Below are 13,125 nucleotides of genomic sequence, written 5' to 3' on the forward strand. Positions count from 1 at the left end.
ATCTTCTTCATGAATGATGATACAAACTTGAAGTATATTGTAACTTACGCATCGAAATTGAAGTTCATCTTGGCATCACTTATAAGTTGTCAGTTCATGCTTTTGACGATAATGGTTTCCTAGAGTAATTAGCTCAGTGGCGCAAGTATTTTGAAGATACTGAGTTCTTATGTAATGGGGAATCCGCAAGTCGTCCACGGATATTAGTTCAAGATTCCACAGAATTTTGCATTAGTTCACAGCCGTCTACAATCCCGTGTCCGGCCATCCTGATTTAGGTTTTCCGTGATTTCCCTAAATCACTCCAGGCAAGTGCTGGGATGGTTCCTTTGAAAGGGCACGGCCGACTTCCTTTCCTAATCCGATGAGACCGATGACCCCACTGTTTGGTCTCTTCCCCCAAACAACCCAACCCACCCAACAGCCGTCTACAGGTCAACGGAGAATCAGCCGTTATTCATATGTCTATCTGACGTGTTTTGAGGCAATATTTGTGTTTCAGACTATCATAGCGGTCACAAACAATTAGTGAATGGTTTCTGGACATGAAGATGGAAGATAACAATTATCTTTCAGGTTTCATTCAAGCGGGAATATGAATCGCCGCAACGTAAGAATATAAGATACACGTGGCAGTCGAGCTTCATGTGTTTTACTCCGTTTCCCGAGAACAGGTTGACGGCTCGTTCTTTTTCGCGGAAAATCTGGTTATAGCAATAAGACTTGCACCCGGCGAACGGTCTACCCGACGGGACGCCCTTGTCACACGACATTTACATTTTAACCTGAAAATTGTGGAGCCTGGTTTTTTATTTATTTCTACTTTTCTTACAATTGCGAGAACGAGTGGAAAATTTTTGTTTCATGTACAGTAAGAGTTTTTCTTAACAGCGAGCTGCCTTACTGATTTATCGGTTGTAAGAGACGTACGACTTCGGATTGTTCCACTGTTTCCAAGGTCACCTGATCGCACGGTACGTGTTTATTATTATTCATGTATTTATTTTACGTGGGGGTCTTGTGATGAAACTAGTTTACATGTCGCCTTCTCCGACAGATTTGTGTAAACAGTGAAGGTACGTAACAGCTCCAGTGAATGAAGCAGTTCCGTTATTCTCGCAAAACATTAATGTCTGGGTGTTTCTCGTACATCCACTAGGGAGAATAGCGAACGTTGATGAAAGGCAAGTAATTATTCTAATTTTAAGTCAACGAAGTATCCCAAGTTTGTACGTATGTGAAACGTAACGATTTATCAGTGTGGAATCTGATTGATATTTTGAAAATATAAACATAGCACTCCTGCGCTCAAGTTAATATTCACCCCAGGTTTCTGTTTTCATTCACGTAACAGATACGGTCATGTGAAGTCGGTTGAACCTTTTTGAAACACTTTGTACAGACAAGGAACACACAAGAAAATATTGCAGAGTACTTGACATGATACGTAAGCTGACAACATTAACGCACAGAGAGAGAGAGAGACTCACGAGGCAGGGCCCGCGGTAGGCGAGCGCCTTCCAGTAGTGCAGCAGGAAGCACAGGTTGGGGTGCTCCTCGCCCTCGGTGTCGCAGACGGGGTCGTGAGGCCGGCTACTGCATGACTCCACCTTCTCCACTGCGGACACACAACACAAGAGCAGGCTGTTGTCAGCAGGCTGACGTGTGTGCCACGGTGTCGTGGGCTTTACGCCCCCTGACGTTAACGTTGCGTTTCCGACCACAAATATTTTGCAGTGAAATGAATACCCTCAGCTGCATACAGGCGTTGATGTAAGTTAACGGGGTCAGTTGAAAATGTGTGCCCCGACTGGGACTCGAACCCGGGATCTCCCGCTTACATGGGAGACGCTCTATCCATCTGAGCCACCGAGGAAATGTCCAAAAGAACAGATACCATCTTCATACATATATACAGTTATCGCTCACCGGCCATTTGACCATCTTCTTCTGTGAGGATGCACAAACAGTGCCCGGACTCTTACGGGAATCGGCAGTAAGGCTGCGAGTAATGAGTATGATGGGCAGGGACACTATGAATATAATGCGGGACGATAAGTTGCGAATGTGGGTCTCACGCGAGGCGTGCCAGAGATAAGTCCATGCAGTCGCACTGTTATATGTGTCCTCGGTGCCTCAGATGTATAGACCGTCTGCTCTGTAAGCAGGAGATCCCGAGTTCGAGACCCAGCCGGGACACAGATTTTCAACTGTCCCTGTTGGCTTATATCAACTCCTGTATGCAGCTAAAGGTATTCATTCCACTGTAATTTCATTCTTATGACCTGCATGGTCACAGATGGTATCTGTTCTTTCCGACATGTCCGAAAGAACAGATACCACCTTCATATATACAAATATTCTAGCCATTAGTTTTGCGACTGGCGAAGTAAGCCCCAATAGTGTAGAGAGGTTCTGTCGACCGTTTTGTAATAAGAACATTCCTTCACATCTCATCCAGGCTTAGGATTTGCTATACACGTAGTAAATAGGCAGGTTCAAAATTTGTGCCTTGTATTTTTATTTTTTGTCATCTTGTTTCTTTCTGCAACAATACTGCACCAAATGATAAAACGTTTTGCCTTGTTCTATGAATTATTATTTCTCACTCAATCTCCTGAAGAAACACAGAGATTTAAAAGATCATTTTAAGTGGAGACGGAAGGCAAGTGGGCTTCAAATATTCGATTTTTAGATTTTAGCATATTCGAAATGCCTGGTCTTTCCTACGTGAAACAGTTTTTGTTTTATGTAAATACGACAATTTTTTCGTGAGATATGATGGTTTTCCTGACGCTCTGTGCAATCTGGCATTTAAATGACACGCCTTCCTTTCTCCGCCAACTCCTTGTATATTATTTCATGCTTGCATTGTTTTATCGCTTCAGTGTTTCCTATCGTGTGTGTACTATCGATATACTAGTCTGTTAGCACTCGCAACTTTACGCGAACGTCGCTGCTCTCGATGATTAAGTGCAGGCCGTCGGTCACTGGGTTGTCCTGGTGAGAGGTAATGCCTCAAACTTGGTATCCTCGGCTTGGCCATAAGAAGAAATGTAGGGAATTTAGAAAACATGAAAAAAGCTGTATGGGCTATCTTTTTCCACAAGCTTTCCACAAATGAAACTCCAGAGCACGGCCTTCGTCCGAATGATCTGAACACTTGATGCAAGTACAGGAGAAGTGACAGATATGACCACAAACATTCTTTACCTGCATCAGTAATAAATGAAATTAAACCCATATTTAGAGACCGTTGTAAAGATACCTTGTTGAAGAAATGTCTTCATGGGAAAACCCAATATTTAAATGAATGTGTGAATTCTGTCATTTGGAATCAGGTATCTGTATTTGTTCATGTTACAACCCTCCAATTCGGTGTTTATGATGCTATTTTGTGCTTCACTGATAGTGTAATTAGAAAACTGGATGTTTTATAATTTTTGGGCATAAAATCTAGTGGAAATACTGCAAAATCCTTGGTGCAAATAGATAAAGAGAGAATGCGCAAAGCAGGTACTGCTAATTTAAAATGCACGAAAGAAGCCAGACAGAGAAGAAGAGGGACCAAGGGAAGAAAAGAAGATCAGCATGATTCAGATGATGCTCAGTATGATGCAGGAAAATATTAGTGGTAAGTAATTCTCATCAATAACTACACTAGAATTGCAATATTAAACTTTAAATGGATTTTTCTCAAAACTACATTTTTTTACTTTCAGGTACCATTATTTGATAAACTAATGGGGTTAGAAACATGAAATTTGGTCAATTTGTACTGAGGATGGTAATAAGTTGTTACAAGTAAACTGAGAACCACCAAACAACCAGAAACTGTTTTATAATAATTAATGTACAAAAAAGTTAAATTTTACTTGTGAAAGAATAAATTATTTTTTCTTCAAAACCATAAGAGGCATTATATTCATTTTACTTTTAAGTTGAGGCATATATGTCATATATGTTCAGAAAAAATTTCATTGTTTTATTACTTATAGTTCTTTTGAAAAGTGTACCTATTCAAAGGGTAAAATAGCATTGGCAGAACAGGTATAAAAATTGCCTTCCATCTCCCATTAAATCCACCGAGTCTTTCCATATTCTTATTAGGGAAAGGGGACCTAAATATGCTACCAAAATACAAAATGTAAGTTTATTTTTAGTATAAAATAAGGAACTGTTAGGAAAATATTGTAAATGGTAGGGATTATACGATGCTTCAAACTGTCACTGTATTTAATTCTTTAAAGTTACAAATATAGACAGGAAAAATATTAGGTTGACTCGTTAAGATCGGCTTGCTCGTTCCATCTATAGCGCCTACAAATCGCGCACCCGCCGAGCCTCCCGGCCGAACACGTTTGCCTAATTGCCCCTACGACATGCAGGTCGACTGCCAGATGCGTTATTGGATATGTCAGTGTGTGTTTGTGCCTGGCGTTGCATGGAACGTGTGTTTACAAGCTATAGAAAGCAAGATGGAACATTTCCGGCATGGTATTCTGGTTTAATATCGTAAGGGGATAACCGTCGCACAATTCTAGCATACGATTTGTGCTGTACATGGGGACGATGCAGTAACGATTTAAGCGAGTCAAAAGTAGTTCAGTTGTTTTGAGCTGTCAATCTTGCCGTATCAGACAAACTTCGGTCTGGAGGGCCAACGGTTAGGGTCGTGGAACAGCTTAATGACATGATAGTCAACAAACCACGTATGACAACGAGGGTGTTGATACTGGACTTCAGTGTCGCTCATGCTACTGTAGCCAGGAACTTGAAGAAGCTGTGTTACGTAAATATTAGAGATGTATGTGCTCCTTAGGAAATGAGTGAAGCGAATTTGATTCAATGGGTCCATCCGTGACTGCTTATGTAGACGCAATCAGGATGTTCCTATAATGGAACGGCTGGTAACTGGAGATGAGAAGTGTAAATCAATGCCCGGAAGAGTAAATCGTGGCACAAGGCAGGACAGCCACCATTATTGGTTCCTAAACCAGCGCTGCGTCGGAGAAAGGTTATGCTATGCGTCTTGTGGTACTGCAAAGGTCACCTGCATTGCGAACTTCGTTCGAGAAATACTGTTTGCAGTTGGATCGGCTCAGGGTAGCCATTGATGAGAATCGACAAGACCTGGGACGCGGTGTCATATTTCACAACGACAACGCCAAACCACATACCTCTACAGTGACCTGTCAAAGGCTGCGTTACTCTGAGTGGGATATGTGACCCCAACAGCCATCCGCGCCAGACACTGCCGCTTCCGACTTTCATCTATTCCGATCCCTGCAGAATTTCCTGCATGGCAAACGCCTTTTTTCCTTGGAGGACTGCAGGCTGAACCTCGAAGAGTTCATCAACTTGAAAACCCCCACATTTTGGAAGAATGGCATTTATAAGGTTTCAGAGAAATGTCAATATGTTGTAGACAATAATGGTGTATACTGCAGACAATAAACAGTTTGTTTACGAAATAGATCTGCCTTATTTAGCTATACTGTACACGTCACAGTGTGTGAACTGTGTAAGCATACAGGCAGGCAACCACTCTGTCGCAGCTGTGCTGTGGGGAGCGGTGTTCCCAAGCATTCTTTGTGATCGCACTGTAACGAAAAGCCAATAAACTTATGAGACAACCCATGAAAGCAGTATATCACTTCTTGTGCTGAAATTCTTAAATATGATGCGGCTGGTCCAAAATATGATACACGTGCAATATTGTTATGTACACTGAATGTGGAAGATTGGGAACTTAAACAATGAGACAGAGAACACACTGAACGGTGGTATGTGTTATTGGGATTTTCCTGTGTTTTCATGTGGGGTTATTTGTAGGAAATTTATACCATGAAACTTACGTCACAGTGGACAACTAAAATACCTTTACTTCCTTCTACTATTCATAATACTTTAGATGAACTGCAAAGAGGAGGAGCTGTTAACGATTTTGCTTCATATATTTGCATTGATACAAAAATAAGAGATACACAAAAGAGAATTACTGCCTTATTTTCTTTCACGAATACTGGGCCATCAAACACAAAGCAGCTTCCTTGTTTGATATTTACTATCCCAGTAGGAACACGAAGAATTTCCCATTCACGTCTCTCTTACTAGTAACAGAAATGCCCGTTTTCATTTAATTTATAAACTACGCGGCGCGGGATTAGCCGAGCGGTCTCAGGCGCTGCAGTCATGGACTGTGCGGCTGGTCCCGGCGGAGGTTCCAGTCCTCCCTCGGGCATGGGTGTGTGTGTTTGTCCTTAGGATAATTTAGGTTAAGTAGTGTGTAAGCTTAGGGACTGATGACCTTAGCAGTTAAGTCCCATAAGATTTCACACACATCCGAAAATTTATAAACTATTTTGTCCGTGTACACAGACTCTAAAGCCATAGCTACAAGTTCATTTCCTAGCAGTTCTTGTAAATGTAGACATACATGTAACTGTATGCCTTCCTCTTTCCTCCTCGAAATTTAGGCAAGACATAATCTCCCTCACCTACATGTACTCGAATGGTCACTACAACTGAACCTGCGATGGGGACTCCCGCGGTTGTATTGGTAGCGCATGAGGTGGGCGGCAATCCACGGCCCACCGCTGCGTGGCTGGCGGCTGCGCCATAGGCGACAGGGTATCACTTTCAGGAATGCACTCTATCACACACTGAAGCGCCAAAGAAACTAATACAGCCACGTGTCTTCAAATACAGAGAAATGTAAACAGGCAGAAGACTGCGCTGCTATCGGCAACGCCTATTTAAGACAACAAGTGTCTGGCGCAGTTGTTAGATCGGTTACTGCTGCTACAAGGGAAGATTATCACGACTGAAGCGAATTTGAACTTGGTGTTATAGTCGGCGCACGAGCTATGGGACACAGCATCTCCGAGGTAGCGATGAAGTGGGGATTTTCCCGTACGATGATTTCACGAGTGTACCGTGAATATCAGGAATCCAGTAAAAACATCAAATGTCCGACATCGCTGCAGTCGGACAAATACCATGCAAGAACGGGACCAACGACTGCTGAAGAGAGTCGTTCAACGTGACAGAAGCCAAACACTTCCGCAGATTGCAGCAGATTTCAATGCTGACCCATCAACAAGTGTCAGCGTGCGAAACATATAACGAAACATAATCGATATGGGCTTTCGGGAGTCGACGGGCCACCCGTGCATGATTGATGACTGCACGACACAAGGCTTTACGCCTCACCTGGGCCCGTCAACACCGACTTTGGACTGCCGATGACGGGAAACATGTTGCCTGGTAGGACGTGTCACGTTTCAAATTGTATTGAGGGGTTAGACGTGTACGGGTATGGAGACAACATCACGAATCCATGGACCCTGCATGTCAGCATGTTGAAGCTGTAATGGAGTAGGGCGTGTTGAGTTGGAGTGATTCGTGACCCCTGATACGTGTAAATACAACTCTGAGAGGTGACACGTACTTAAGCATCCGGGCTGATCATCTGCATCCACTCATGTGTATTATGCATTCTGACAGACTTGGGGAATTACCGCAGGACAATGCGATCCACCCCCTCCATGTCCAAAATTACTACAGAGTAGTTCCAGGGAAACTCTTAAGAATTTAAACACTTCCATTGGCCACCAAACTCCCCAGACATGAATATTATTGAGCATATCTGCGATGCCTTGCAACGTGTTGTTCAGAAGAGATCTCCACCCCCTCGTACTCTTACGGATTTATGGACAGTCCCGCAAGGTTCATGGTGTCAGTTCCCTCCAGAACTACTTCAGACATTGGTGGAGTCCATGCCACGTCGTGTTGCGGCACTTCTGCGAGCACGCAGGGGCCCCACACGATAGTAGGCAGGTGTACCAGTTTTTTGGCTCTTCAGTGTACTTTGGACTGTAGCATATCATATTTAAGGATTATATTAACCGCTTAACAATTGTCTCCAGATTATAAATGTCAGGGTAAAGAGTAATTAAACACATATCTCACAATTTTCTGTGTATGTAAAAGAAAATTGGTACGTACATATTCAATATTTTCATAAATGTGGCTTATTTTCTAGAACAGTGTGCACATTTATTTTCTATCTGAAAGTGCTGGTGTCAAAATTATTTTTTTACCTCCTAATTAAGTTTATAATAAAGAAATGAATTGTAACTAACTACTCCTAAGATATAGTGACGTAACTAACAATAGGAACATTTTTTGGCAAGTTTGCTTTGGGTTTATAAGTCTTAGAACACCTTACCCTATATCTTTTAACTTTTTGTCAAGATCTAAGTACAAATTTTCATCTTTTTTTAAGAGGATTTACTGCTTACCCCTTCGGCTTATTTATCAGACATTATATGTGGGGATGTTTTTACTTTATTGAAGCCTTTTGTTCCCTAAGCCAACGCTCGATAGCAGTCGTAAACCTCTGCCGATGGTTAAAACAATTTTACATGTCTGTTGGTGTACTGGGATTTTCTATCTATTGACGGATCATTGAGTCTCTAATTACATCACCTCCTCTCCATTGAGCATTTCCTCCATTATTACCATTCAAATTTTATCAACATTTTCGTGGATGGTGCAACAATGTACCACACATGCGGCAAAACAATCGGATTTCTCTATAGCTTATCTTGTCCGCTAATCACAGTTCGTCTATTTTCATCTACAGACATTGGTTGAAATGAAAACTGCAGTGGGAGAGGGATGTTTAGGGGAATAGCTTTTTCATAGCCTTCATTATAGCCGTTTCGAAGAGTATTGCTGCAGTTTTCGTTGACCACTAAGTGATCTTTTTCAATCCAGACCTAAATGTCTTTTATAAGTATTTTGAAACGAAGGCTGTCACTGACGGCAGTGCGTGACTGGTGGTGGCAGTACCTGAGCGGCCTACAAACTGGTCGGAAACACTACCGTTGGAAAGTCCGCGAGTTGCACCAAATCCTTCGTGAAACCACTGGCCTGGATGCTTCAGCTGCGAACGGACATGGCGTCACAACCAGGGGCCGGCCAGTGCCTGTTTATGTAGTTATGAGAAGTAGTTGTTGCTGCTCATTGCCGGCCGCGGTGGTCTAGCGGTTCTAGGCGCTCAGTCCGGAACCACGCGACTGCTACGGTCGCAGGTTCGAATCCTGCCTCGGGCATGGATGTGTGTGATGTCCTTAGGTTAGTTAGGTTTAAGTAGTTCTAAGTTCTAGGGGACTGATGACCACAGATGTTAAGTCCCATAGTGCTCAGAGCCATTTGAACCATTTTGCTGCTCATCTGTCGATTATAGTATATAATGAATCCTCATTGTGTGTCATTAATCGGTAAATACTGCTTTACACAGTCACAATTAGTTGTTGTACAACGTAGAAAAGGATATTTGCTACAGGTTTTTAATTCCAATTTGCACCTTAAATCTGTGCAGCTGACACTGCAAGCTGTAGCATTTTTGAAACTTCCTGGCAAATTTAAACTGTGTGCCGGACCGAGACTTGAACTCGGGTCCTTTGCCTTTCACGGGCAAGTGCACTACCGACTGAGCGACCCAAGCATGACTCACGACCTGTCCTCACAGCCTCAATTCTGCCAGTACCTCGTCCCCTACCTTTGCAGAAGAGCTTCTGTGAAGCTGTAATCAAACTTCACAGAAGCACTTCTGCAAAGATTGGGGATGAGGTACTGGCACAATTGAAGCTATGAGGAGGGGTCGTGCATCGTGCTTGGGTAACTCAGTCGGTAGAGCACTTGCCCATGAAAGGCAAGGGTCCCGAGTTCGAGTCTCGGTCCTGCGCCCAGTTTTAATTTGCCAGGAAGTAACATATCAGCGCCCATTCCGCTGCAGAGTAAAAATCTCATTGTGTAGCATTTTTGATTGCACGTATCCGCATAACATATAAACGGTTTTCTTACGAATCTTTTTCAGATGAGAAGGAAATGGTATGTACCTTATTGCATTTCCAACTAGAAATCGAATAAAGAGTATGTCACTTCATTCTGTTTTTCTACGGAGGCTTCTCTGTGTGCTAAATGGATAACTTCCACTAACAGAAATGATTTCGAAGTGGGCCACGAAGCAGTATTTTGCACAAAGGATTTCAAAGAAACTTATATTACAAGAGAACAAAGAATGAAGAGGAAGGGGAGCAGTGAATTGGAGTTACTTCGGAAACCACTCCATTTCAACAGCCTCACGAAATGAGACATCTCGTATCTGAGTGTCAAGTTGCCAAAGAAAATGCATTAGAACACATCGATCAATTACAGTTCAGGCATGGTGCGAAATAAAAATATTCACAGATTTCAAGGCAAGAGTGTCTTCTAAGCAAGTTAGAATATGGGAGCTGAAGATTCTTTTGTTACATTATGTAAGGTGTGTTTTGTAGAATGTATAGCAGTAATTCTTGCATTAATGACAATATTTGAAAATTTTACGGTTAAAATGAACATAAATAATTTTCCATTTGATCCTAAAGCTTTACATCATACCTTAGGCAAAGAACAAGGATGTGATCAGTCGACAGACTTCGACAGTACCGAATATTCTTTACAGAACTGATGGCAGTTCAAGAGAAGCGAAGAAAACTATGAAATTATCGATGTTAGCTCTTAAGAATTTTTGTAACCACGAAGAAAAGCGATTAATAAAGCAGATTTCTCAGGGAACAGGTGAAATTACTGGTCGCAAGAAGGTGACAAGGTAGTGTTAAAATTTATTTTGTGTGACTAAAACGTTTTTACATATTTTCTTCTCCGTATGTTTCATTATAAATAGTGAAGTACTGTCGAAATCGCATCCAAGACATGTAAGTGTAGGCTGCTGTTCCAGTAAAGGAGTGGAAGACGTAATCAATAATAAGTAATCGAGTTACCCTATACTTAATATAACCAGTTCATAGATTGTATTAGTATGAATTTGTCATATACATTTGGCAAGTAAGAATTACTCTGCTTTAACACAAGGTATATGAAAACACGAACTCAGCTGTTATTTCGAAACGTTTAAAATTCCGTATCCACCAATAACAGGCGGCTAGGGCTTTGCGAAGCTTTTTTTTTTCTTTTACAAATAAAATCAATTCCAGTAGCATGTCCTAGGTACCCAAGGAGTTAAGCGCCTGACTTGCCAGGATGTCCAATGAACGTAACCGGTATTGAAAATTAAAATATTTCTTGACAGTAGTTTAGGTGGTGTTCCACATATACTGCATTAACAGTTATGACAGCACAGTGCAAAACACACAGAAAATTATTTGAGCATGTGTTACACATGTAATGTCTTTGAGAATGACGAAGACGCATTTCAGCTTTATTTATTTACTTAGCGTATGGAACAACGAATCACATAGTACAACAGTTAACAAATAAAGCATAGAAGTGCATATAAAAACAAAAATGCATAAATCACATATGTGACATATAGATTTTTATAACTAATATGGGGTTTACGCCGTCTTTTGCGACTATATAAAGTCTTATTTAGACCAAACATTAGTAATTTTTCTAACATTGGGACAACTGTAAGAATTAAATCCATTTCTTTTCTCCTGGTTTCGCATCAGAAACGTTTTGAAAAAGGAGGGCACACGCAGATCATCAAAGAAGATATACTACTGTGAGAAACAGTTATAAAATGTGCTATTAAGATAGTTGTTGCTTTGAAACTGCTTTGAAAACTTGTTCACTGGAACGTGTAATTTCCGGCTCGAACTAACTCAATGCGACAATACGGAGCGAATGATTCCTCTACGTCTTCCCCTAGTGCAGTTACACTACGTTGCGTATTATGAATGTAAATTTCGTGAGATGCTTAATCCACTGATACGTTATTTTACGACATTTCTATTAAGTCGTTTTTTTATCTGTCTGTCTGTCAGTTCGGTACCATTTTTGCGGTTGATTTAGACTAAGCTCTCGTAGAGCGAGAGGGGTGAAATTTTAAACATGTCTTAGATGTGGACCATAATGCAATATTAAGTTGCTTTTTTGTCCGGTACATGGCGGAAGGTACTTTGTTTACCACCGGCATTTCTTGGTGAGCTAAGGATTTTTATCTCTCAGTGTATCTAAGAATAGGAAGACAAGACAGTGCAACTCGTTTTCTTGACTGGTGTGTGCAAGAGGATGCTTCTCGTACAACTGCGGTTTACCTCTTATCCTGTTCCAGTCGGGAATGGTTCCTGAAAATAACGATTCCTGATAAGCCTTTGTATAGCTCAAATCTTTATCTAATTTCTAACTCCTTGGTACTTTCACTAGACTTTCGTAGGAGGAAGCAATATGTTGGCTGAGTCAGGGGAAGACAAATTAAAATAAAATGTGGCACATGTTTCTGTCGTAACTGCATCAAAATGTTCAAAACTAACTAAAAACTTTCACACACACACACACACACACACACACACACAAGATATTAGGAGAAAATAATTATTTAAATAAAACTGAATCATTAATATACGTCTTTTTCAGACTAAAATGTATGATTTATTTTCCCTTTTTAAGGTTTGCTTATCAATTCGTGTTGACTGTCTAGGCAAATTTCCATGTTAGCTCTATCTGAACATTTGTTTATTCCACAGCAGAACAGTTGCACGAATATCTTTCGATTCACGGTTTGTAATATATTACAGCCTTGCATTATAGGACCATACTTTACCTATTGTTGTGCCCTGCGGTCGGCAGGAAAAAGAGCTAACAGCCCCCAATTTGAACACTCTTTATTATAATCAAACAAAAAAGCGCCTTCATGGCGTACACTAAGTTTTAAATGCAAGAACAACAAGAAAAAACCACAACTCTAGTGGTGGGAAAACGAAATAGGAAACAAGACAATGGAAGAAAAATACTGACCAAAGTCTACTCTACACAATGCAGAATCCAACGTGCTACTGCAATGTTACACCGAGTGAATACAAGGCTAGGGTAGGCATAAGTACTGGCGAGAACTATTCTTAGTGGTTGGTAAACACTGCCGGTCTGACGGTCTAGGCGTACTTATAAAGCCAGGTGGGCGGAGTGCTACATAAGTCATAAGAGTTCTGATTGGTGGAACACTGTCACATGTTGTCTGGCGAAGTAGTTCCGTGTTTATTTGGAGAGTCTGTTATTGTTTCTGTCCGCTGGCGATGTTTCCCACCGCGCTCCTGACAAGGGGTCGGCAAC

At 41.4% G+C, this 13,125-nt stretch overlaps 1 protein-coding gene across 1 annotated transcript in view; it reads right to left on the minus strand.

The window, feature by feature from the left end:
- LOC124593768 (reversion-inducing cysteine-rich protein with Kazal motifs-like) overlaps window positions 1-13,125 on the minus strand; it is a 208,104-nt gene that overhangs the window by 26,272 nt on the left and 168,707 nt on the right. The window contains exon 13 of the mRNA XM_047132117.1: window positions 1,491-1,618. Coding sequence (XP_046988073.1) covers window positions 1,491-1,618 — 128 coding nt within the window. The remainder of the gene's footprint in view (window positions 1-1,490; window positions 1,619-13,125) is intronic.

The sequence above is a fragment of the Schistocerca americana genome, chromosome 2 (genome assembly GCF_021461395.2).
Source record: "Schistocerca americana isolate TAMUIC-IGC-003095 chromosome 2, iqSchAmer2.1, whole genome shotgun sequence".
Lineage (NCBI taxonomy): Eukaryota > Metazoa > Arthropoda > Insecta > Orthoptera > Acrididae > Schistocerca > Schistocerca americana.